The 27,807-nt window shown below is 40.8% G+C and overlaps 1 protein-coding gene across 1 annotated transcript; it reads right to left on the minus strand.

The window, feature by feature from the left end:
* On the minus strand, positions 1 to 27,807 carry fbxl18 (F-box and leucine-rich repeat protein 18). The gene is made up of 5 exons (XM_088937069.1): positions 27,647 to 27,807; positions 26,420 to 26,617; positions 23,854 to 25,397; positions 20,338 to 20,556; positions 1 to 2,174 (listed from the first exon to the last, which is right to left on the minus strand). The coding sequence occupies exons 1-5, from the start codon at positions 27,698 to 27,700 to the stop codon at positions 2,018 to 2,020; spliced, it is 2,172 nt and encodes a 723-aa protein (XP_088793195.1). The 5' UTR covers positions 27,701 to 27,807; the 3' UTR covers positions 1 to 2,017.

The raw sequence follows: 27,807 nt of genomic DNA on the forward strand, positions 1-27,807 counted from the left end.
TCAAAACCGCAAGTCATTTTAATATACTATTTTGGCAAATGTTTTACAGTGTAGCATCTCATTCAAATAATATGTTTAGAAACTAAACTCCACGCCATTAACAGGAGAACACAAATTCAAAATTTAAGTGCACCGAGAAAGAAAAGAGCACAAACCTAATATCCAAACATTTTCATGCTGAAATACAGATGTTTAAAGTTTGGGAGATCTAAACAATACATAAAGCTGTAAACAATTAAGACCATTTCCCATACAACTGCTATACAAGCCATTCCTATATGATTGCAACACTTTAGCTGCAGTGCACAAAAGGTTTCGTGGTGTGTGAAACGCTGTATTTTTGCACTTTGACTTAAAGTCCTTAGATTACACGGAAGCAGTATGTCCAACAGAGATGTAACAGTCAAAACGTGAATTCACAGCAAATTTAGAAGCATATTGTCATTTCACCTCCCAGAATGTCCTTGTAGGCTGTCTGCCACAATGTGTGCACATTTATAAAAACACAATACACGTATATTGAAATACAGTACAAATGAAGAAGAAAGTACTTCAAACAGCATATTATAAACAATCACTGGACCACTTAATCAAAAGGCTACACAGTGGGCACAATGTTACATAAGATTATGCTCTTTTAGCTCTTTTTCTAAGCCTTCAGAAAGCAACTCCCACAAGCTCACACTGGAAAAGAGGTATGCATGTTTACTTCCATGCATTTAAGCAAAGGGTATAAAGAAAAAATCTTGCCCACTGCACGACACACTGAGTCACACTATAGATGCTAATATCTCATTCAACCAACAGGTCTATCAATGAAATTAAACTATAACTTGTTGTTCACAAGCCTCACTTCGTTCGAGAAACAGTTCAGCTTTTTCATGCATGAACAGAAGTGTGATTTGTTTCTAATTAATAAAATAATTAGATCATTTAAAGCAATGAGGACAGGGGTGTACTAAGAGCCCTGCAGCCCTCCAGAAACTCATGTAAGTCATTGGCGCAGTGAGAACTAGCTTTAATGCCCCCCCAAAAAGCATGAATTTCTAGCTGCGAGTGGCCTGGAATGGATTAGATACAAATCGAAGATGTATCTGACACGGCAAAAAACAGCACAGTACTCGTGGCTTATTACAACAACAAATAAAGTGATGAACATCCAAAGGCCTGTTAACTGGCAGGAAATCCCCAAAAAATGAAAAGTGTTCAGAATGGCACAGTGATTGCAATGGTTTGATCAGTGGCTATTACAGCCTTGAAAAAGAACATTTTACACTTCCAGCCTCTCTTCCCTGATGATTGTAAAAGTGTGCCAGCTGAGAGAAAGGAGGAGACGAGAACACAGAACTCGTATTGCTTTTCGTCTCCCCCTTTCCGCTCCCCGTCACGTTTCAGATTGCACTGTTAACAAATTACTGGCGATCAATACAAAATTAGCAATCAGTTCCATTCACAGCACCGCAACCTTCCAACCCTACCAGACAGCGGTGTTAATAAAGGCTATGCACTTTGCCACGTGCTCACATCTGTCACAGGGGAGCCAGACTGGAGTGGTGTCAGCAGTGCAGGCTGAAAAGTAATCAGACAGTAATAATCCACCTCTACAGAGACCTGCCTGGCACTGCAAATTTCGCACCAGCAGGAGAGCTCTATTTAGACAACAAGAAATACAACAGGGGCAAACACTTCTGGAAGTGGGTCATTTAAGTGTGATTCAGGATCTGAAGTACAGTAAACGATGTGACAACAACAGAGACAAGGATATAAAGGCATTACAGTTTGCTTTGAAACTTTAAAGACAGACATCTGAAGAGAAAGACATTTGTTTTTGAAAAAGTAAAAGCTTCCAACTCCAGGTGAAGCACATAGAGTAAGATGCTGGGACTCTTTCTTGGGTTGAGAGCATCACGGGCACAGAGTCCGCTTCCACAGGAAATGAAACCTCGGCTGGATTCTGCTTCTGAAGGGTGTTTACAGCACGTCCCGTTTCCAGAATGGTTTTGCGGTTCCTACCATCTTACCACCACAGATGGGGAGGATCCTCGGCCACGCGGCTCTTGAAGAGGGTGATCTCATCCAGGTGGACCACAGGCACATCTCTGATGATATGAGCCAGGCCCTCGTGCAGCAGAGGGTAGATGACCACATTCAGAGCAGGACGTTCCGCAAGAAAGCTGGGCATTGGCAGAGGAACGAAGAAGAAAGAGAGGTTTTGAAACAAGGATATGAGCACAAATAAGACTGAGAGGGTCCTCATATAACACCTTTCATTACTGAAATGCTCTTCAGCCACAGGATCAGTTAAGGAATTAAAGGACAGTCAAGAAAAGTACTGGTTAGATCTAATGCAAAACTGCCTTTGGCCACTCTATATTCAGCTTGTGATTCCCATCCATTCAAACCAGGTAAAGATAAACTAGATACTAATCAGGTCAAGTCATCTTTCAGTGAAGAGAAGTAACACACCAAGGCCTGGAAATTGTGAGGACAGAAGGAAAGCATTCAATCCAAACTGAGATGGATTTAGAAGTGGCTGTTGTCACTGTGCCAGCTAACAGCAGTCAATGTAACATATATATATATAAAAAAAGTGAACTGATTTCATTTTGTTCTTTAGTCTTTTAATTTCTGTGACTTCCTGTGAACTATCATGCACACATTTAGAAGGCAGGTGTGGCTGGTGCCCATCAAGTAATTGACCCTGTAAACACTAAAAGCTGAAATTAGAGCTGAAATTACAGCCGTGTAAATAATGTTGCATGTTGAACAAAGAGCAGGAAAATAGCCAATCCATTTATCTGCAAACTTGTCACTTTCATGTCAATAACAAAACAACAATGAAAGAGCAGTAAAAACATACAGTAGCTACATTTTTAAAACGGGGATTAAAACAACAAAGCATGGTATTAGTGCACAGAACAGATATTTGGTCATTACTGTGTTTAGTACTAGCCCTTTAAGGCATTTGGGTATCAGAATCTGTTCTTCACAAGATAAATATGTACAGAAACTGGCTACCGTAATGTCTGTTCCTTTTGACTTGAAAGGGACCAAAATATTTTAACATCTTATTTCTAACCGGCGCTTCAGGTTAAATTATAATCTTGAAAATATATACAGGTTTAGCTCTACTTCCTGATCAAAAACATTCCTTCATATTTTCATGGAGAGCAAACACCCCTATAAACACAGTGCAAAACTTCACAAAAAATGCGCAGCTCATTTTCTCACAGACAGGTACGATGACCTCTGTGTCATCATACTTTCATGCCAAAAGTAAACCAACAAGTGCCAGGCTGAGAAATATAGAATGAATATTTTACCTGAGTAAGCATGGACAGTGGCTTAAGTGGCTTAAAGCCCACTTCAGAAAGTAATACATACATAGCTCGATGGATTACATATTATGAAATCAGAATGAAAGAAAAGGCAGGCATCATCCCTACTTTATTGGAACAAGAAACAATAGTTGAAGGATAAACAGATACATTACTAGACAGACACAGATTATATAAAATAATGTATCCAATTATCTGAAACATTTCTATTCACTAATTAATATTGCTTGTAAAACTACTATAACTGCTTTTCAATGCTACCTCATTTTAGTTTACTGAATAGTCATCCATTCTAAAAAGTGGTACTTAAGGTGTTCTAGTAATTAACCAATCAAGGTACTAATTAACCATTTAGGAATCCAAAGCTTAAGTCTCCAGCCATGGAATTGAAGAGGGTGCCTGTCCCTAAAAACACAAGAGGAGTAAAATAATTAGACGGTGATGGCAAACATTCACAGACCGACCGAGCATGGCCCTGTAAAAGTGACCAGCCTCTCTAGCGTCCTCTTTATATCCAGGAAGAAAGAGTGGCCTTGCGCTGGTGGATCTGCATGTTGAAAGCGTTAACCAAGGATGCAGTGACTCATGTGGTAGAGGAGAGCAAACCCTTTGATCACAGTCGGCGTGAGGAGTATAAAGGCCTTTCTGTGTTCTCCACACCTGGGCAGGTGGTTTCAATTCAAAGTGGATGACGGATGGGTTGTTACAGCTTTAATGACCTTATCCCTCTCTGAAACCAGGCATGCAGGACTTAAAGCTACCACATAAACTGTGTGCATTTTAATTAAAAATTGATACTAGGGAACCAAGTTTTAGGGGTCAGTGGTTTTTTACTGGTTTACTTTTAATTAACACGAATAAACCACATCGGTCAGAAATAAAAGCACAACCTATTATTGGTACATGTAGAGATATTTGTTCACACACTTGTTTCATATTCAGAAGACCCTTATGATGATAATTTTCCTTACTTCTTCCTTACATGCTTTTCTGGTATCTGGGTCTGACCAACACATCTGAAGAGGGACAATTTTTATCACCTGACATAACATGTTTTTGAAAGTGTTAAAAGACATATTGAAACTTTCTCAGTTTGTGTTTCGTGTGTTACTTTATCTATGCTATGTAGATTGCAGTGTAGATGCTCTACTTAAAATGGAGCCACCTCATCAGAACACAACACAAATGTGTGATTCATATTAAGGATCACTTAACTACAGAACCTTAATTTAGAAATCATAACAGCATAAAGTCATTACATACACTACAAAGGTTTTGCTTATTCACAAGGTCCACAAAAATAATTAAATACATTAAAAATCACAAAGAATATTGTAGTCAGTCTGAACTCGTTAGATGGAATCTCTGTACATTTTTATTTCCCTAACAGGCTCTAGTAAATGATTGGGATCTATTCTAAGAAAAACAAATGGCATATATTATGTCTGACCCCACTCACCCTGGTCATAACTTGTTTGTTCCCCTACCATCTGGCAGAAGGTTCCGGTCACTCCAGTCACACACAACTAGACTCCAAAATAGCTTCTTCCCCAGAGCTGTCAAGTTGGTGACGCCCCCACTCCCTTCCACCTTATTATGATCTCTCCTAACATCCTCCTGTACCCACAACCACTGTACTCCTACACCACCACACACACATGTAAGCCAAAATTGTACTGTCCCCTCGATAGCCCAGTAAAATTGTAACAGGCATAATAATATTTAATATTTATTAATTAACCATACTACTTTTAACCATACTATCCTTTTTTTTTTTTTTTTTTTTTTTTTTTTTTTTTTGCACTGTTCCAAGAATTACCTTGCACTGTTTTTGTCCTGTTAAATTTTCTCTGTTTGCGGAATTTTGCACAGTTTTCGATTACATGTTATTTATGTTATGTTATTACATGTTGTTACTGTTATTGCTATTGTGTAACTGTCTATTGTCTCATCTTCTGTCCTATTTATATACTGCACCTGAGTGACTAATGAGAAACACTTTTCATTATACTATGCACCTGTGTAAGTTTAATGACAATAAAGTTGAATTGAATTGAATTGAATTATATATCAAGCTCTGTAGTTGCCTATTGGGCTATCCTTTCCCAGTTCCTCGTTAGACAACTACCAACTGCCTTTAGGGTAGTTTCTGTTGATGAAACTAACATTAATAACAAATTACCCTGCCTTTAAGGTACCTGGCAATGAGGAACAATGCCAAAAATCTGAAACACAATTAATCGGAAAACACCGCATTATTTTGGAAGACATGAGGCTGATGATGGGTATATGGGTTGGTAGACAGATTAATGGCGGCCTAACTGTGTGGAAACTGAGTCTCACTGGACAGTCATCCATCAACGAAAATAAAAGAAAAATCAATCATACCAATGCTAAAAGCAGCACATTTTAAAATCCAAGCTTTAAAATGTTGCAATTCATGCTTAACAATGGTAATTGCAGGGATCAGAATTGTTTGAGGAAGGCACTTTAAGTCCTGCTGACCACAATATTGATGGAGTCTCTCTGTAGAGTCATGTTACCAGATGTCTTAGCTATTATATATTGTATATTTAAGTCAGGATCTCTCAGCCCACTGATACCATGAGTCTGACCAACCTCTCTGCTGCACATTCTCATTCAGATGCTGATCTTGGTGGTCAGCTCCAGTCATTACAAGGAGATGCCTTGGCCTGCAGCAATCTAAACAGTTCAATACCCTGCACTCTGCAGCATAAACACATTTCGCTGCTTTGCTTGGCAACAAACAAACAGAAAAATAAAATGACAGCTGGAGAAGAACAAGCAGAGGTTAACTCCACGCTGAATTAACCTCTACTTGTTTCTTTGCAGATCGCAAGCTGACAAAGCTCCCCATTCTAAAGCTCTCAAAATAACAGCTGTACACATATCTCACAAAGCCTTGCTCTGTTAGCTGTTTGACGGACTTTTATTATGAGGGATCTAATGACTCCTTTTTAGGTTAAGCAATCCAAGCGCACTTGGGCTCAAAATGTCAAAGCAAAAAGCATCACAGATGACTGAGGCCCCACAAAATTCTGATACTGACTACGCTTGAGTAACTGTCCTACAGATACGTGCAACACAAAGAGACTTCAGACTAGCAGAAACAGACCGAGTGCTGTACTTCGTCATGACCACCATGGAACCGTGCACCGAGACAGGCCGCCCTAAATTCTGAAGAGAAGCTCTTCTGTTCTGTTAAGGCAGCGCAGCCTCTAAAACCAAGTTATCACAGGTTAGCAAACTTTTTTTCTTTAAACAAATGATGAACAAGCAGCTGAAACGGTTGAGTGTAAATTTGAAACCGGAGCTCCTGGCCGCGAATTATGGCCAAAGCAGGAAATTCTTTCCGAATGGGGGAAGAAAACGCAGCAGAACGACATTAAGGTTTTGGTTCAGATTGCTTGATGCATTCAGAACTGGTTGCTGTAAATTGGCCACCAATTACCCACCTTTTAGCAAAAAGATGCTTATTCCTGGGAAGGGTGTCAGGCAGGAGATTGCATGCATACAGTATGTGAGCGCAGGAACAATTAAGAGACACCAATTAACCTAACCTGCATGTTTAAAGGAAATGACTGGACTAGAGCACCCTAAGAAATCCTACATGAACACAGGGAGAACATGCAAACTGCCCCTAAGAGCTGCCCTGGCCTGGACTTGAACCCGTGAGGCAGCTATGCTCCTGCTCGACACCCTGCCACCCAACGACCCATTAAACACGAGAGAAAAAGAGGCGCTGTGCTACCACCATCATCCTCCCCCCTCCCACTGCTCCCACCTCGCCCTGCTCTCTCATTTCTTTCTGAAAAGAATTTGTGCCGCACGTTTACACCAGAGCAAGGGTGCCACAGGAGCTGGGAGGAAAATACCACACCATTTGCTGCAGTGTTCTGCTCCGCTACGCCCATCTCGTCCCCGTGCTGTTGATGAGTTAGTTAGCTGTGACACTCCCTAGCAGAACAAAGAGGGGATTATTTGCCTGATGGCTCCTGTCTTGTCATCTCCTGTATAGCTGACAGGCACCAGGAGGAGGGGGAGAAGAGAGATTAAGGGCAAGTAAGAGTGAGGAAAAGAATGAACATTTTAAAAAAGGATAAAATGCAGGTGAGAGAGAATTAAGGGAAGGATGCATCAGTTCTAAAGACGGACGATCTTGAGACAGCAAAAAAAAAACCACGAAGGCCACACTGCCTCTATTTAGCATTCTGTCGATTCCAAGCTTTCAACCGAGTCACTTTCATACTGTATGTGGACTAAACCTAACAGAGTTATTATTTCTGATTCGTAGCCACTCAAAGTGCCAGACTGACTGCTGTTCTTGTACATGTTCATAACTGGATATGAAATCCAACTGCTGCTCTTTGAGACCCACTCAGGACTGGTTACAATATTTAAAAAAAATATTTCAACATCTAGACTGATTTGCTGATTTGCAACGTTCAAACAGTGATGAAGAGACCAAGTGGAGGGAATCTGAGATCATGTAAAACCTGTGTTGGAAGCAGGAAACATGTATGTGCAGCAAAAGACCTGCACTTGAACTACACTGTTATTGTTTCACTGAATACTTAATGGGTAACAACACACCCACCAGGCACAAGCGCACAAAGTTTTATTTCCTTAAGTATTAACCTAAGCACAAGGCAATGCAAAAATAAACAAATAATTGTCTCAAATGTCCGAGTGAAGTGTTTCTTAGGAGACCGGGCTTGGCAAATTGTTCCCTTAACAAAGCAACACAGCTCCAGAGAGGGCTGGAGTGATGGGTGTACATTTCTGCCACTACCAGTCAGTTAGTCATGGACACAACTGACCGGTTCGATGAGCAGTTAAGAGACAATAACGAGAAATACAAAAGCGGACGTAATTTCCGTTTTGGGACCCCACGGAACGCCTGACATACTGTCAAGTTCATACAAAATGTAAACATTAAGATCATTGATGGTACCAGAGAATTAAAATTCACTTGCCAGTGGTGGGTGCCATGTAGGACTCTGCGGTACAGGATGAACAGAAAGAAAATTAACATCTGAGGTAAGGAGCAGAGGAAGGGCAAGCCCTTTGACAACACGGGCACAGGCCCGCAGTGACGTCAGGGAGGGTGCCTCCTCACCAACGGGCACTAACCCTCCTGAGTGTGGCTGCAGATCTGGAGGCGTTATTAAAAGATGCATGGCTCAGCGGGAGACAGCCTGCCTGCATGCCCTCATTCTCCCCGTGTGAGTACAGGGGTGGTTACTGTGCGGCGACACGCAAAGACATGATCGCCCATTACACATTCGGTAGGCGAGATCAGAGCAGCCAGAACTGTCTGCGAGAAGCACTGCGAAGGTGAATTGTGAGATCTGAGTTGGAAACCCCAAAAGAAGAAGGCTGAGTCTGGGGGGGAGTAACCAGTGTTTTTGCACACTTTTTCGGACTTTCACACAAAACACAGGAGGCTTTAAAACTCAATCAAGTTCTAGGTCGACTAGTGGTGATCTCATGTCAATGAGACACATAATACTGTGGCCCCCATAGCACAGTATGCATTTTCACCAAAAGATAAGAGCAGAGACGAATTTTAAGTTCTTTCAAGAGGGGTCTGCCAGGCCTCTCAGGATCTGAGTCGGATGCCGATATGTTTGAAGTATTTGAAGTAGGAGCTAAGGATTAAAAAAAGAAAAAGAAAAAGGAAAAAAACAAAGACAGATGGAACAGTAGAATGGACAGTTTGTCACTGTGCTAAATGATAGGCAGTCAGGACTAGTGGAGACACTTTAGTCGGCCTTAATGAGATATACTGATCCACTACAAGCTGTTCGCACAGAAACTGGCACCGCGGCTCATCACGTCTGATGATGGGAATCAAGAGTTTCACTTTTTTTTTTCCCAAAACATCCAGTGTGCTGTACACACTGAATAAAATCACTGGAACTTAATGTAACTACTTATTGGATGTGAAGCCGCTTTTACTCGGATTTAAATATACCCCGACCTTTTGTCGATGGGCGTCATGCACAGAGAAAGATTGAAGTCAACAGTTTCTGCTTGGATTTCCAAATGCATTTCACACTGTAAAAAAAAAGGACGTGGCAAACATCTCATTTCAAAGATTTGCGCCGGCTCGGCTGATTTACAGATGTTAGCTCCACTTTGACCGTTACAACATACTGACATGTACGGACACGCCACGCCTGCAGCAGCCAATAGAGGAACGAAAAGCAAGCTGAAGGAACTTGTTACACTTATACCGTACATGAATGGGAATGGGGTAATGATTCTTTTTCATACCAAACCTAATGGAAGCAAGGCATCTTCGTGCTCCATTTCACGCAAGAAACTACAGAAGCAGGATTAATTGCCAAAGTTGGGTGTGATAGATTCCCTCTGAGGTAAACGATACATTTAATAAAAAAGGCATGGAATTGAGCTTTGCCTTTAGAAATGCAGTGTATAATCAAGTTTCTGTATCTACACAGAAACAAAGTACTACAGTCCCTTTGTAACTGGAATGGCTAAACTCTCCGATACTTGGAGGACTGGACAGTCTGACTCATTTAATAAACTGAAATGCAATGAATTCCTGTGTAATGCCTCAATGATTGTTTGAGTTTTTTATGGTTTTCTAAGCCAGTTCTGTCTTGAAAGAGAGTCACGACAGTCAAGTTCAATAAGTCAGTCAACCTAAATACGAAATAAAGGTGGACTATAAATAAACAAGTTAATCACACATTAATGGTAGCGATTAGGCAATGGCTTGCAACCAGGCCTTGCCTCAGACATTACTGACCAGGGTCATAAATAACAAATAACAGTGAGAAGGGCTGGCAGCCCAGTCTAAGAACAGTGGCCCATTCTGAACTGAAAGGCCAGTGGAATGTTTAATTGCTGCCTGCTTCTGCCCACGAGACTGGGCAGTGCCGTGTGCGAGCTTTGCTTTGGTCTACCTCTTCCAGTGAAGTCAGAGCAAAAATAAGTAGGTTTGCACACCAAGCAGGAGAGCCAGCAAAGCACACACAAGGCCTGGCTTAATAAACCCTGGGAGGCAAGGGGAGGAAAGCAGGCAAGAGCAAGTCAGAGAGAACCTCTCCCGGCATCTTCAACACCTCAGCGCCAAAGAGGAGCAATAAGGAGGAGTATTTAGGTGTTTTTTTTTTTCCCTCATGTCACAACCTGCACGGCTACTTTCAATCTCCAGTTCACCGCGTGCGGAGCGAACTCTCTTAGCTCGCACACTAAACGAGAGATGAAGTGGGAAAAAAAAACAGAGCGAAAGGAATCGCACACACTCTGCTAAAGGCTAGCTATAAACAGCATGTTACAAAGCTATCGCCTGTTGCGGAAGGAAATGGGAAATGTTGCAGAGATCAGTTAGAGGTTGTTTTGAGACCAGGAGATCTTGAAAGAGAGGCTGCTTCATTTTTCCTCAACCACCTCAGGTCTACACAGTACTCAGGGACACCGCCAATTTCTAAAGGCACTATTTTGAAGTCTAAACCCACAGACGATTTCAGGCTTAAACCACTAACATTTTTTTTAGCATCCAAATGAAAAATGATGTTTAATTCATGACACGTAATACATAACAAACCAAACAATGTTACATTCAGACCTCCTGAGTAAGGTAAACCTCATACAGTGTTAGAAAAGACCTTTTGTCATGAGTTTGACTCATGCAGGGCTAACGTTACATGTAACATAGGGACCAAGATAAAAAAAAAAAAGGCAGGGTGAAGTCTTTAAAGAAGGTTTCACGGTGAGCTATAATCTGGGCAATGCCAGAATAATTCCATTTCAACAGCTTATATTTCAGAACATAATTAAAAACGAACAACTTGCAAATTCTGTAGATTCTCTTTAATTGCTGAGGCGTTAAGTAATTTGTTATCCTTTCTTTGAATCGCAGTAAAACTGCTGCCATATTAGAGGATTTATTCTTAGCTTAGGTTTAATTCAGGTATTAAATTCATCATTAAAAATCATTAGGAATGCATATTTAAACCTACACTGCTCAGAACATTTTGAAGAACTGCTGCTTTTCTAAAATGCTGAAATACCAATTTTGAACTGGTAGTGTCTCCCTCACTGCACCCAAACCCATTAGCACCTGGAATCAGGCTGGTAGATGGACAAGGATGAATTGCTCTGATTGCAAGACACAGAGAAGCCATTGACAGATTCCTGCCTCATTGTCAAGCTAATCCTGAAGGCAGGAGACGTTTTCGGCCTATCTCCAACTCTATCTTAAGAACAAATTAAGCCTATCTGCTATAAAACATATATTTCACTGACAGCTAGACTGCTATGACCCATGGATACAGACAATGAAAAAACAGAGATGGACTGTAACACCAAAAGAGGCTGGTCTATATTATAACAAATATTTGAACATCAAGTAAAGAGTTGGCGAATTCGGTCCAGAATTTTTATTTCATTAGTAAGGCCAGGGACACTATCTTACATAATCCTCTGTTGCTTGTTAAAATAAACACACAGGAACAGCAGACATTTCCCCGGCATTAACAGTACTTTAATATCTTATCCTTTGGAAGCATAAACACTTCCCAGGGCTGTAACACAAACACTTAACCAGCTGTTGGACAGCAGAGTTTTGCTTGTGCTTGAGAAAACAGCGCTTTAAATCTACTTAGACTTCAGACAGGTACTATTCACATCACACTCTGTAAGTACCACTCTTCTCTCTGCTGAGTATGCATGCACTGGAGCCAGGAAGAGACAGCAGTAAGGTCCATGCTACCTTCATAACGTTAAACCTGCACATTCATATGAACTGCTCCCCCAGCCTTTCTATTCTGAAATCAAACACGTAAAAGTAGAAATCAATTTTTCGATCAAGTCAGAAAGGTACAGATAGCCTTTGTTTTCAGTTATTAAAGGCCTTGACTAAGTACAGGCGAAAGTAAAAATATTGGACATATAAGGAGATAGATCCGTTAAGACACGAGACTGCAATTAAGTTCAATGTTATTTCTAATGCTTTAACTTCCCATGACATAATCAGTCTATAAAAGCAGCATTTTTTAACCCTGTGCTGTAATTATATTAAGTTAAAAAATCATCTTAATTTTAATAATAAAGTTACAAATACATAAACATTACATAATAAACATTTAAAAAACATTTAAATCTTCCTTAAGACCTCTAAAATGTCCTAACGTTTACAAAAGATCCCAAAAGTCTTTCTTCTAAGTATCAGAGTATCAATATTCTTTTGCTCAATCCTGACTAGAGTTGCAGATTATTACTTTAATAAGAATTTTTTTTCCCCAAAACACCATTACGTTCAGCTTTCAAAAAATGAGTGCCTACTGGATCTCTGATCATGAATTTGGATATCATTACATTAATCACGAATTCTTGTCTTTAAATATCTCTGTTATTATGTTGTTCTAACATAAATTAAATTAAAAGGATATAGAATGATACAGATAACGTTTTGAGAACTACATGTAACTATAATTCAAAGTTTTGTAACCGTCACTGGATCACAAGATCCTCCATGTTGATGGAATGCAGCTCCCCACTCAACACTGCATCTCCAATGCCTTGTAAACATATTCAGACCCTTCCTATGATGTCCCATTTTGTGATTTTACAAATTGCGTACACATTTTTGCAAGTTAATATTTTAGAACATTTTAGAACATGGCCGCTCAAAATAAAGACTTATTTGGGTAAAATCTGTTACAATAAATCTCAGCAAAAACTAAAAAGAAAAAATGAAATATGTGGACTGCATAAATATTTAGAACTTTATGCAGTTCTGTGAACTCTTTTTATAGTGGAAATCCCATAATTGCAGTTGGAAGTTTTTTAAAGCGAGTCTCTACCAACCTTGCACCCTGGCTTGGTGCTTTTGTCCATTCTTCCCGGTAGATTTGCTTGAGCCCTCTCAGGTTGCTAATGGACAGCTGTCCTCAAGTCTTTCCACAGATTCTCAAGGACATTCACTTTCCTATTTTTAAGCCACTCCAGTGTAGCTTTGGCCTCGTCCTGCGGAAAGGTGAATTTTTGCCCCTGTTTTAGGTCTTTAGAAGACTAAATTAGATTTTCCTTTAGCGTTCGCCTGTACTTTGCTCTGCCCATGTTTCTTGAGCAGGAGCAGAGTATGATGCCGCAGTCATCAGGATTGACTGTGATGGGGATGAGGTTGACTGGATCTGTTGCCAAAGTACCATTTGGGCTATTGAGACCAAAAGACTTAACTTTGGTCTTATCTGACCTCCTCAAGAATCACGTATTTGCTGCGTCGTAAGCTGTGTGATGGCTTAGTTTAAGAAATGGTTTCCTTCTGGCCATCCCGCCTATAGGCTAGTTTTGTGAAATGTCCTGGATATTGCTGACTGCGGGACATTTTCTCCCATCACAGCCATTGTAGCGCTTTCAAACCTGTCACTGGCTTCTTGGTGCCATCTCGTACCAGATTCCTCCTTTGCTGGCTGCTCAGTTTGGACAGTCAGGCTGATCTAGGCAGTGTCTGGGTGGTATAGAACTTCCAGCTCTTGATGACTCAGTAGACTGTGCTCACAGGGCTATACAGAGACTTTTGATACCCTTCTCCTGATCCATGCCTTTCCGTGCCTTTATCCCTGACTTTCTTTGAAAGTCTTCACAGCTGAGTCTTTGCTTGAAATTTCCTACCTGACCAAAGGAACCTCACACAGGCAAGTACTTTTATTCTGAAATCATGAGAACCACTAATATTGCAGGTAGAGGTCAGTCCACTAATTGCATGGCTCATTAAGGTAATTCTGCACACCTAAATTAGTTTAATTTAGTTTGTCACAGCAAAAGGCTTGAATTTGTATGCAATCATGACTTTTTGATTATTCTTTTACTTTAATTAGCTATTTATTTTAGTTTTCTTTTCCATTCAATGCATGGATAAGGTTTTAAGATAGAGTGGTACTGCAAAGCTTTAAAGCAACAAATGTGGAAGCTGTGAATACTTTTTCAAGGTGCTGTACAGGAAAAAGCACACTGTGCGCAATGACCTCCCTGAAATTTACAACCAGGAATCACACTGAAAAAGGAGATTCTGTTATTAGAAACAGAGCAAAGATCTATCTAACAGACTTAGCTAAGATTCCATGGTCTACTAAAGATCAGTCGAGGTGGTTCCTTAAAAATTCAACACAGCGATGGATCTAAACGGAAAATAAAGCAGTGTTTTTCAAGTAATAATGTTGAATTGTATATCTTATATTGAACACTGAGTAATGCACCACATGCGTTGGTCAGTAGAATTGTTTTTGACTATATTAAACTTACCGGTGGCGAAGGAGACTTACATTGATTCTAAGTGTTAGATTAGATTTCAAGCACACTGGTGGTCACATCGCCCTCTGCAACTACACCTCTCTCTCCTCTGGTGTGTCAGCTCTGCAGCCAGCGAAAGTCTGCAGCACCGGTCATGCTACTTTCCTAACATTCGCTCTATGTGAAATTGCTGTGAGACCTGGAGAAATTGCTCTGAGACCTCCAGAACTCATTTCAGAAGGGCCCAGAAGCATTTCTTTAATACAATGGACTTTATGTCACATCAGTCCAAGCCAGACATATAAAGCCCATCTTTCTAAAGTATTTTAAAAACACCTCCCCCACCAGCAGCCCTTTAATTTAATATCACTCCTCTGTAGTTCTTTATATAAACCTATTTATGCGTGAACCCTATTAATTTCAAGGAATGTTAATAAGAAAACAAGATATTAAGTAAACAAACGCATGCAGGGGACATGATGGAAGAGACTCCTCGAATAGACTAATTATTGGAATATACAGGTGCACATACATCTTTCAAAACAAGAACGGGGGAAAAAATTGCATTATCAAACAGAAGATGTGTACTCAGACAGAGCTTGAATAGTTCCCTGTGAAAACAGCCAGCCCATATCTGAACAGCAACCTATAGAATGCAAAACAGCCTGTAAATTGCAGTCGTTTAATGTTTCCTGACAGGGACTCTAAATTAGACTGCGCCGAACGGAATGTTATTTTTTTAAAGCTCATTTTCCATTGGTGTGTTAATCAGTTTGTTCTTATATTTATTTATTTTCGGAATTAGTGCTTTAGCATGCTGGCCCACAGTCCGGAACCCCAAACGTTAGCTTAGAAAGTGCTCCCTAGGGAGACGGGAGGTCCTTTAAAAGGTTACAGCACGTTGAATGCATTTGAATGAATAAAAATGCATTATGTATTGGGCAGTTTAATGAAGCAGGCATGTGACTCGCTTTCGACTGCCATGCTAGTGACTGATGTTTCAGGGAAACAGCCCTTACGGACACCACCGAATCTGGAGATGCAGTTGTTTTAGCACTTGGGTAATAAAAAAGGTGGCTAGAATGCCTCTCCTGGCTTCATATCAAAATCAAAAAAGCACTCTGTATCTAGATTTGTAAAAATTCCAAACACACAAATTACCTGACATTTTGTCTGGGTGTGTGAGTGTTCACGTGAAGATTAACGTTTAGAGACTGGCAATAATAAAGATTTTACCGTTCTATAGCAGGCCCGATATGTCCATCACCTTGTGCTGTTCCATCCTTTGAGGTAGAGGGTGTAATTTAATTTCTAAGCTACTTTATAACTCTCTTTTTCTTGTCTGTATGAAATTGCCTAGAGCAGGTAAAGGAGAGAGAGAGAGATCGAGGGAGAGATGGCGGAAAATAGTTCTTTGCATTTAAAATCCTCCCAGAGAATTGTAGCGCTAACTATCTCTTGATCATATTTCATCAAGCCTTGTCAGTACACATTGATGTGTGCTGTAAATCATATGCAACTGGGGCACCAATCTGTTGTTTAGAAACCCAAGGCTTGGAAAACCACAAAGGCACTGTTTACAGAGCTTTAAAGAACACCCCCTAAAAGCCCATTATCAGCACACACTGTTTGAAGAAGGCAATTTAGTTTTCTTTTTTTGTTGTTGGGTAGTTTTGCGTCGTTTTCTTTCAGATGTGTTCAATTTCGTTTTTGTTGTTTTTTTTCCCCTCTTTACAATCAAAATCTTGGCTGTTATCCAGCATCAAGGAGCTTATTACCACAGGCAAAAATCTCAATTCTTGCTTGTTTGCCATGCAACGGCTTGTCTATGGCGGGAGCTATCAAGTAAAAATAGCCGGGCGCGTCAAATGAAGCCGCACTAAACGCAAACAGCGAACACTGGCGCCATCTCGTGGTCAATACCATAGAGGTCAATTTTTTTGCTCACTGAAAAAGAAAGAACCAAAACCAAGCTTTTATTTGATTCACCTCAGGGTTTCCGTCATTGAGTGTCTTTTAATTACTGCGGGTTTTGTTTTTTCAATGTTCCTTATTGATTTAAGCTGATAGAGATCTACTGAATCATTTACAGATTTGCAGGACTGGTATGGAATAGATGTGGGGAACTGTTGTTCCCTAACTCTCAATAAGCACAACCTAATGAGGACTCCATCGTAAAGAGGAGATAGATCGTTTGACTTTTGATAGATGTGACCATTATGGTTGTACCCACCAATTCCCAAGTGAAGGTCACAGGGGTTAATACATCTCCTTGTCCCCTAAACCAAACATTGGGAAAGAGAGAAAGAAAGCCGGGGCAAAGGAAAGTATTTTCTTTTAAATAATTAAGAAAAGCTTTCAATCTTACGGCTTTCAAAGGGCAGTTTTGGCAAAATTTCTATGTTGCAGAAAAGCTCATTTGAAAGAACTGCAGTTATACATTTGTGGCTTTCACCGACTGCCAAAACAATTCAAATATTTTAGTTCAATAACCAGGACAGGCAACAGCAAAGCTTCATTAAACCAACACTACAAGCCTGTAACGTCTTCTTAAAATACCTCCCATTCACTTTTTTCCTACTGAGCATGTATTTCATACAGAGCTCATTTACCACACAAAATAATTCAGAAACTTAAGAACAACTAAGAAACAATGGATGTGTCTCTGAATACTGCAATAATGAAATCATATAACCTGATATTACGACCAGCTTTTCATCTCTGGCTTGAAAGAAAAATATTAAATTCTTAGCCTAAAAGCCTTCATATGAGAGAAAAAAGGGGTACGCAGGGTTTCTTGAGAATTGCGGAAATTTATACCAGAAACCTCAGGGCCATACATCTAGCTGTTTAGAAGTTATTTATAGTCTGAGAGCTTAAGAAAAACAGGCTTTTGTAGCTTTTGTGCATGGCTGACCTACACCACAATTAGAAGGCGTGGCACACTAATAAGTTTCTTCATCTCTGCAGTCATCTGAGTGCTTAGGTACAGATTTGTGTGATTAGTGAATTTTCTAGGTGTTGGTTTTGCTCTTTGTTGGATAAAAAAATGATCCCATAGGTGGGGCTCGATGGGTGCCACCTCAGCCAATGAATTCAACACCTTGTTTGATTCAGCAGCAACTGGTAATAACCATTGGGACATTAATTGAAGTTGCAGAGATGGAGGTGATCTGAAAATGAACCTGAAACCAGTGCTATCATCATGAGTCAAGCTGAAAATCTGTGTGGTAATAAAATAAAAGCAATACAAAGCTGACCTATGAGATCTTTAAAAATGGTGAACCACATCCAGTACCTTTCTTAAAAGTAAAGGCTGGTCCTCAATTCTACAATGAGTCTTATGACACAGATTTACATTATGTGCTACTTTGGCACAAATGCACTATCTGACACATGGAGAAACTACATAGTACAGGTTTTTGAGGGTCCAGGTGTAAGTGAAAGACTTGGAGACCGCTTTCAAGCAAAAAGAAAAGCAAGTATTATTAAAAGGGAAGAGTCGGACTATTTTGAATTAACAGGGTGGAGGAAAATCGGACTTGATTTCAGTTTGCAATTTCAAGTAGACAAAAAAGGAAGACACTCTCCATCAATAGCACTCTGGTGTCTGCGTCTCAGTTGTAAAGCCTTTTTATCTGACATGACTAGGCTAGTATTGTGTCCAGCCCAATCGATAGCTATCTGCTCTAGGATAAATAACGCCTTCTTTTAAAAAAAAATATTCAATACTGCGGTCTCAGAATAAACCATTTAAGAATATGATGACAGGCAGACTGATCATTGTTCTAACATGATGAGAGTCGATCAATTGGAGCTCAACCTTCAAGCCACACCGAGATTCACCCTATAGTTACAAGCCGAGGCAAGATAATAACACTAGCATTCAAATTCTCATTTAAACAACATTACTATTTTTCTCCCCCTTTGAAAGAGACTCTATATTCATGAACAAGGATGAGGTATTGGGAATTTGTCGTGAGTCACTCGCTTCCAGCTACAAATTGGGTCATTCGTTGCTTCTCTGGAGTAAAGCGATAGTTATAAAGACACTGTCACTTCTGCCTGTGCCATAATAAAATCCCATCTCTAATCTGCAGTCTAAACACAAAATTAATAATGAAGACGCTGAGCCTTTCACAAATGCGTTATATGACTAATATTTCTTGAGCTGCAGTGTTTCTAGACCTCCTGGAGGCAGTGTTTTTGGGAAGGAGGCACCCTGAATCTAAGTAGCCTAAGTAATTCACATGTTTCAGAACTGTCAAGGCAAGTCTGGCTGAAACAACTGGAATTTTTTACGACCGTTTCAAGATTTTTTTCGCTGAAATAATCCCAGGGCTTCTGCTTCGAAACACAAGAACCATTTTTTTTCCTCAAAAATGTAAAACTACACAAAATATAATAAGCGGTTTAAAAGATTTCGGTTAATGCAGATTAATTCTGTGATGTGGTCATGTTTCAGCAGAACTGTTACAAGTGCTGTATGTCCATTTGTTATGTAATTATTTGTTCTGTTTCCTGCTGTATGACGTTATTATTCAGAGCAGCCTCATGTTTAAGCAGGACAAACACTCTTGAAGAACAAGCAACAGGGTTCTGAAAAACACAGCACACAAATTCCCCTTGAGTCTCTAGTGCAGTTCAAACAATGTCGACCTTTTTCCTTTCCACTGTTAACACTCTTACTTCATTTGCCTTTTTAAAATAGTGAGCAGTAAAATAAGTTAAAAAATTAATACTGTTTTTAAAGAAAAATTAAAAATATATTTTTTAAATGAGCTACAGCCTGTCCTTTTCCAGGTACTGTTTTCCTTTCTACGTTTGTCGCCAGCTGGTAAAGACACCTTGTGATATTCTGACATTATGGGGTGGGTGTAACGATGATCCACCAAACCTTGTACAGTAGCATCTTAATCCATTTTCAATTTTTTTTCTATTCAACACAAATCTTCAGCCATGTTACCCCAAAAAAAGTTTGTTGAAAGTTCGTTAAATGCCCCAGTGCCAATAACTGCCTGAGAAAGGACATGTTTCTGAATCTCGAGAGAGGCGGAATTGAAAGACATTGAGTGTTTACAACTTCACTACTAGGCACTACTATGTCAGCAGCCACATCACCTTGCAGCTCACCACTGGCAGCCCACTGAAGCTCAGCAGGTATGAGCCTGGCCAGTACCTGGATGGGAGACCTCCTGGGGAAAAACTAAGGCTGCTGCTGAAAGAGGTGGTAGTGGGGTCAGCAGGGGGCGCTCACGCTGTGGTCTGTGTGGGTCCTATACTGTGACGGGGACACTATACTGTAAAAAGGCGCCGTCCTTCCGATGAGACGTAAAACTGAGGTCCTGACATTCTGTGGTTATTAAAAATCCCAGGGATGTTTCTCGAAAAGAGTAGGGGTGTAACCCCAAAGTCCTGGCCAAATTTCCCATTGGCCCTTACCAATCATGGCCTCCTAATAATCCCCATCTATGAATTGGCTTCATTACTCTGTTCTCCTACCCACAGGTAGGTATGGGGAGCGTTCTGGCGCACTATGGCTGCCATCGCATCATCCAGATGGGGCTGCACACTGGTGGTGGTGGAAGGGAGTCCCCATTACCCGTAAAGCGCTTTGAGTGGAGTGTCCAGAAAAGTGCTATATAAGTGTAAGGAATTATTATTAATGACTATCAATCATCATCATTATTATTATAATAAGATGTCTCACCTCTGCAAAAGAGCTTGCTGCAGGTTCTTGCAGGCCACCAGGGTCTCCCCCATGAACATGTGGCACATGATGACGTCCCGACAGCTGGACATGAAGTGCAGCACTCCGTCCGGCTGGAAGGTCCCGTTGCGAGAGATGATGCAGAGGCGACGCAGGGAGTGGCAGTGACCCAGGGCCTGGAAAAACTGCGCGTTGGCGCTGATGTACGGCTGCTCCAGCCTACGAGCAGAGCGAGCGAGGGAGCGCGGAGCCAGGGTTTGGACCCGGAATCAGGGAGAAAGCGAGAAAAAGGTATAATGAGCTCCTCCTCGACCATGGTGGAAATTTGGGGAAAAAAAAAAACGAATTGAAAAATACCACAGGAATTCCCCCCAAAGCTTTAGAAGCTTCAAACCATCGCTTGTTACAAATGACAAAGGCAAATACATAGGTATCCTATTGGGTTGCCAAAACAATTAACTCTTGATTAGCTATACAAAATAAAAGGAAAAGAAATTCTGTGGAAAACGTTTTCATTCTGATTTTCTTTCGCCTGGAGGAATGGTATAATGGTTCGTCACAAGGGTAAGCACACTGGTGACTATTCCATGCAGAAAAGAGAAGAAAAGAAACACAACGTTTCAGATGTGGAGCCTTCTTCGGGTGTCACCTTGTTCCTATACAGCCTACCCATGCTGACGCAGCTACCTACTTGAACTACATTGGTGACTATGCATAGTTACTGGCGACTGTGTAGTGTAAAAGGGACAAATCCATAATTGTAAGCCTTAAGACATCACTATTTACCAAAAATGACAGCAAAGGATAGAACACAGCACACAGAAAGACAAACACAGAATGATGTTTAAGGTAAAAAAAAACTGAAGTGTGATTCATAAGTGTGGTGTGTTTTAAGAGCAAGCGAATTATGGAAATGAACATTAATCAGCTCAAAACTCTTTCACAATGCTTGGAAGAAGAACTAGCTTAACAGACTTCTAATTCTGCTTTTGCATTTATGTTTTTTCTTCATATATGAAAAAGCAGAATTAGTTGTGTTGTCTGTATAGACTAGTCAGCTTGTGAGCATTTTGAAATGACAAGACCTGCTATTCAATCCCAGAATTCATGATGTAATTAATAAATTCTCTACAATAAGCATGTGGTTTGTAGTTGTCACTTTTCCCTAGTACAGCAGAACAAACTAAGCCTAATTGATCATGTTATGCAACAGAAACCCCACCTTTTTCAAAACAGATGTTTTCTCACTTAATAAGTTTCAGAACGGTCTCAAAAACAGGCAATTTGAAATCTGAAAGGATATAAATCTCCTGCCTCTTTCCCTCTAAAAACCTATCACAATTTACACATTTTAATCTATTAAAATGACGGAGTTAAACTGACTTGAACCAGTACTGTAGTGTGTTTGGAAAGCCACACTGCACATAGGAAATGACTAATTTTACCGGTCAATGTTAATAACTCTAAAACGGAGAGTTAAACCATTAACAAGATCTTTGTTGCTTCAGAACAGGGAAGCTGTGCCCTCTGCTGGCAACTTTAAATCATGCCACGCTTTCTGAAATCCCCTGGCTACAGGTCAGTGGAGCAAAGATGTCAAATATTGTTACAAGACAGTGACTGGTGCTCACTTCTGTTCAAATTTAACACTATTTCCAGGGGCAGATGTTTCAAAACATGCATCTCGCTTAAGGTACAATGGTTTGAAATCATTTCCATCCCTGGACAAAGGGGAATGCTTCTTCTCCAGTTGTTGAACTATTTATAGTTATACCAATTTATTGAAATTTCAAGAGTGGATTCAACATCCCTCTTGTCAAGTAACAAAAAAAATCAGAATGACAAATTCTAACTGCAAATACTAATTCCAAGACCACACTTTAAAACCTTATTCAACCTGATGGCAATTTTAATAAGGTAGGATTCTCACCTTTCAGTATGTAGAAAGATGTTTTTTGGCCAGGCAGATTTTCTATAACATCTGTCCATCTACCTATTTTCCCATTAGTCAATTATCCAACCAGTATGTCTTTGGACTGTTTAAGGTAACACATGCAAACATACAAACTCCACTCAGATAGCAGCCCAAGATCTGGAATTGAACCCAGGACTGCTACCTCTGCGTCACTGTGCCACCTATATATAACAAAAAACGAAAAATGAAGAAGTTCTTCTCGACTACGTTTTACTCAAGTTGCTTAACTGAAACATTTAACGTGAGCTATAGAGATTTTGTATTCTTCGGAAATACAAATAGACTCCCTGATTATCTTAATCTGGTTCACAATGCTAAACAAGCAGCATATCTCAAATCCAGATGCCAGAAAAGGGCAGACTCTGGCCTTCAGACCTGCATTCTTCCAAGATTCTAACAATGTGCATGTTTCCTAACACGAGAATAACATCCCTTTCCGTTTTGTGTGGTATTCATTCAAGGTGCACAAATTTCAAAACATCTGAGTTTTTGAAAACGTTATCAAACATTTGTTGTTCCACATAACAATTCCTAATTTCTTTTGCTTCATTAAACGAAATTAGGATAAAATATTGCTGACCACGAAATCACCCCTTTATTTCAGCGTATTACAGTGCTATGCTATGTTTAAGCCTTTTGTAAAAATACGCTAAATTCATCAACTTTGAAGTTGTACTTGGTGAGTTGAGTGTTGTTGTTCAGAGTGCTGAAATCAAACACTTAATAAAAGTCACAAACGTTAGTATTACTTTGACCTTGTGGTGTCATTTGAAGCAAATATCAAGAACATCCCATATTTATCCTTCTTCCACCTGCATTATCACGGCTGAGTTAAGATCCTTCCTCTGCCTAAGTATTGCTTAAGTATTGATACATGACTTTATGTCATTAAGATTAGACTAACATACTGGAATACCTCCCAAGATATTACGTAGAATGATGTAGCTCATTTCTTATAAAAAAACAAAACTGGCTACCTTAGTACATCAATGTTTTCCTGCTCATGTACAAGACACTGACTAGTCCAGGTTATCATTGGGATGAACATGGATACAGTGAAATAAACCTGGGATCTGCTGACTCGATGAGCGACAGAACCTTCTTCCAGAGCAGAAGCACCTCTTCTGTGGAGCTTATTCCCCATATCCATTAGAGACATCCTAAATCTCACTTAAACACTTGGAAGATCTTTTTAATTCAGCTTTGAAAGCTGAATTTAGTTGCATTCTTAGTTTTACGAAGTCAGACTGCTGGGCTTTTTGTTCTTTTTTCTCCCTTCACATATATGCATTGTGTAACTGCACTGTGCCTTGTGAATTACACACATAAACACAAATGTAGCATGAAAGGAGGCATCTTGAATACTTGCCATTTCACGTGTACAGTATGAAAGAATCATGTAGAAGCACGATGTTTGATGAGTGAAATGAATACTATAATAAATCAACGATATAGAACTGGAACTTGCCATTTGGTAACAGACTGCACTAACTCCAGCTGATGGAGTCGATAGTATGAGGCCAAAAAATTTGCATCCTCACCTGAGGTCCTTCAGCTGCTTACAGTGAACCAACACTTCCATAAGAGCTGGCATGTAGGTGATTTTCTTGAGCATGCCCAGGTTGGACAGCGAGAGCACCTGCAAGTCCCGGCAGCTCATGGCAACCTGCAATAGCCCAGCCCCATTGAGAATCCCGGGCAGCTGTGCCAAAGTCAAGCGCCTCAGGAACCTCAGTTTCCCCAGTCCGGCCACCTCCTCATCCCCGATGTGCCGCGCCCGGGAGCACGGCGCCTGCTCTTTGCGGATGGCAGGCTCATTGCGGGGCATGGCTGAGGAGAAGTTGGAGCCGATCAGTTCCAGCTCTTCTAAGAAAGGGTTGCCCTCTATCAGGACTTTAAAGCTGGAGTGAGCTGTTTCGCTGCCGGCTTTGGGATTGTAGGCTGGGACCCCAATGCGGACGCTCTTTTTGATGCCCAACATCACCGAGTTCGAAACCGGTAGCAGGTTATTGCTCGACGACTGGTCCGAGCCCTTCCCTTCATCGGCTACAGCACACACGGGCAGCGCCAAAGAGCGCAGGCTTTTGAGCTTAGCTAGGACCGTGCACAGGTGCTTCTCTGTGGCCGCGGGGCTGTGGTGGTGCGCTGCGGACAGGTTAAGATGCCTGATGTTGGGGCAAGTCCTGACAAGAGTCTCCAGAACCTGGCAGTCTATATCATCTTCGGCTTTCCGCGTGCACTCTGTGGCCAGGCTGTGGACACAGCCACTGAGGTTCAGGCTTACGAGGTGCTTGAGGTCCTTGCCATCGTTCAGCACACGGTGGATAAGGTGGCTCCCAAACACCGTACAGCGGCTGAAATTCAAGTAACGAGGGGTGCTGAGCTTTAGGATGTGCAAAAGGGAGGAGCTGTCCAACCAGGTTTTGGGAAGCTGCAAGGCCTCTACGGCACCGTTTTTGGCCATGCCATCCATGAGGTTCTTAGCAGCTGGCCCGCTCTCTGGAAAATTCCCCGGAATCGAGATGACGAAAGTCCTGAGGTGGTCTGGCACACGCACGCTGAACACAGCTAGGTAAAGGCTCAGGATTGTCTGATTGACATAGCCAGGGGCGTGCCTGGCGTAAAACACGTGGAGGTTCTGGTAATGAGGGACGCTGCTCTGCCCGACCATCAGCTGGCAGGGCACCGTCGTCCCTTCCCTGGTGAAGTCGTGAATTTCGAAGTACAAGAGCAGCCTCTCCAGATTGGTGCAGCAGGGCACCACCCCGTAGGAGGGCGTGAAGAGGGTCTGCTTGAGCTCCGTGACGCGGCTCAGGGTGGCCTTGCTCTCGCTGCTCAGCTGGTTGGAGTCGAAGCCGTGGTTGATGTCGATGGCCAAGGAGCGCAGGTCCCGCAGAGAGGACAGGATCTTGGAGAGGCGCAGCGAGGTCAGGCGACAGCCCGACAGGTCCAGCTTGACCAGGTTCCTGCACTTGTACAGCTGATCAATGACCGACCCAGACAGCCAGTAGCAGCCACTCAGGCTGAGGGTGCGGATTTCAGCAGCCAATTCTTTCACCACTTGCTTCACAGTCTCATCGTTTACCTAAAAGATAAGAAGACACCCAGATGCATTATTTTGCTATGTTCTCATGTTCTTTATTTCAGGCGTCATCTAATTAAAGGGGAGTGTCGACGCTATTATTTTGGGGGGTTAGAAATAATCAGCACTGACGAGTGCATTTCAAACCATAATAAAAGAAAAATTGTACACAGTAACTTGTAAAACCTCCAATTTACATCACAAAATAGACAAAATGTACAGGTATTCACAACACCACGTTCTGCAATTCAGAACAAGGCAACAAAACGTCCAGTGACGTATTGCGGCCCTATTACATTGTAAACAAGCAGGCTTGTGAATAAATCTCTTTTAATCGAAAAGAAATATTGCTCTCAATTTCGAGATAGTTCTGCCAATCAATACTACTTATTTGTTAACTCTGCCTGCAGATCACGTTGGACCATTTCTGCGGTGAGATGTCTGCTGCACAACCTCTATTTATTCGCTTGTACATCACATTACATCACAGTGACTAGTGAGCAGGAAGGGCCGCATCGTGCTGCAATTTGCGCAAACTCTCGCTCTTGCCTGTAGTGAGACCAGGGGTTTGCTACAACATGGCGAAAGTTCACAGTAAAGTAAAGTTCAAGATTTTGTGCTCAATTAGAAATTTGTCAAATTTAACTACTCTGTCAATGAATTTATTTTGTTACCAAGATTCAAGAAACTGGGACTGCAGTTCCCCATTAAGAACTATAACCACAAAAATCAGCTTTCACTGTGACATCGGGAAGGGATGAAACTTGGATTCAAAATGGTCTGCCTCGCTACATTTTAATCCCTAGGAATATTTCTCTGTGTCATCCAAGGAAAAACACACCCCACCATTGTGCCTGTGGTCAAAGTCTCAAATAACAGAGCTCTTTTCTGCAACCACAACACTAGGCGGATGTTATCACATGGGAAATAAGTAATATAAATATAAAGAACTGGGATTTTTTTTTCAAATCAATAAAATAGCAAAGAGACAATTATTAGTAAACAGCCACAAAGTATTGGCTTACTTGATAATCCCTGGAAACTTGCACGTAGTTGGTGAGGCTCTTGTCCAGACACAAAGTGGCAAACTTTTTACACACTCTCCTGACGCTGAGAGCCAGGTCATGGGTGGGCACGTGTTTCAGAATGTTCAGCAAGATCTCATCTGAGAATTCGGACATGTTGATGCCATTTCGCTCTATGGACGCCTCGCTGGCCATCTCCTGAAAGAGGAAGGAGAACACATCCACAAACACATGAAAAGCTAAAGCTCTCAGACCAGCTTCAAGCTGACACGGCGAGTGATGGATTGTTCTTCCGCCAAGGCAAACGTTTCGGCACAAGAAATGACACTATATTTCTCTATAAACAAAAATGTATAAAGGAATAAGTATACTTTAAAAAGGCAATATTAATAAATGAGAGAATAAATTTGGAAACAAGTTCCTGACAATTATGTCTGCAACCACTCTTTTATAGTATATATATAGGAGTGATAGATAATACTTTATTAATCCCGTGGGGAAATTGATGATACAGTTCTGCCAGCTGTACAGTGACATTTTGGTACGCTGATCGAAAACTAAAGGAATTTCACAGCTTTCATAAATATGACAAAAACGTGGAAATACATTTTCAAAGACGCGTAATCTTATCAGCATTTCCTAAAATGAATCTAAATCCACGCCGTTTTCTCATCTGTTCTATGCAAGCTTTTTTGCAGCGCTGAGTAAGTGATAATAATAACTGGCTCAACTGGTGTCACTGGAATAAACCGGAGTTACACCAACTTCCCTGATGAGGCGCTCCTTAGAGCTTACAAAGCGAATAGATCTTGAGAATTGATTTGTTCATCTTAATCGTGTAGCACTGAAACATAAACCCCACCTTATGACATCAATTCATAAATTCCGGTAGTCCGTTTTTCCAATATGTAATTCAAGTATTTTAAAACAAAGATATTAAGAAAACATTTAAATGCGGTTATTTATCTCATCCTTTATGTACAATGCATAATAATCACCACTTGTAAGCCTTACATCTGTTCTACTCTCCTACATAATCGTTGAAAATTAAGACAAACTTCACTGTTCTTTTACTTTCGCCAACCCAGAACTGAACACCATTGGTTACACTGTTTTGCAATATGGTTTCTTATTCAAGACATGTTTTTTTAATTATAGTAATATACAAACTGGCTAACATAATGCCTACGATTTACTCACTACTGAGTGGATAGTTAGAGACATTACCTCTGCTGTTTGATTGTCCATTTCTAATTCCGAATTCTTTCTGAACACATACATAATATGAAATGACAGTCAACTATACCAATCTGAATTGTCTTTTAAAAACCTTTCAGATGGCATTACGTCCTATTACACCTTTCTGCAGCTCAGCAACATCTACACCG

Source organism: Atractosteus spatula, chromosome 18 (genome assembly GCF_055471065.1).
Source record: "Atractosteus spatula isolate fAtrSpa1 chromosome 18, fAtrSpa1.hap1, whole genome shotgun sequence".
Lineage (NCBI taxonomy): Eukaryota > Metazoa > Chordata > Actinopteri > Semionotiformes > Lepisosteidae > Atractosteus > Atractosteus spatula.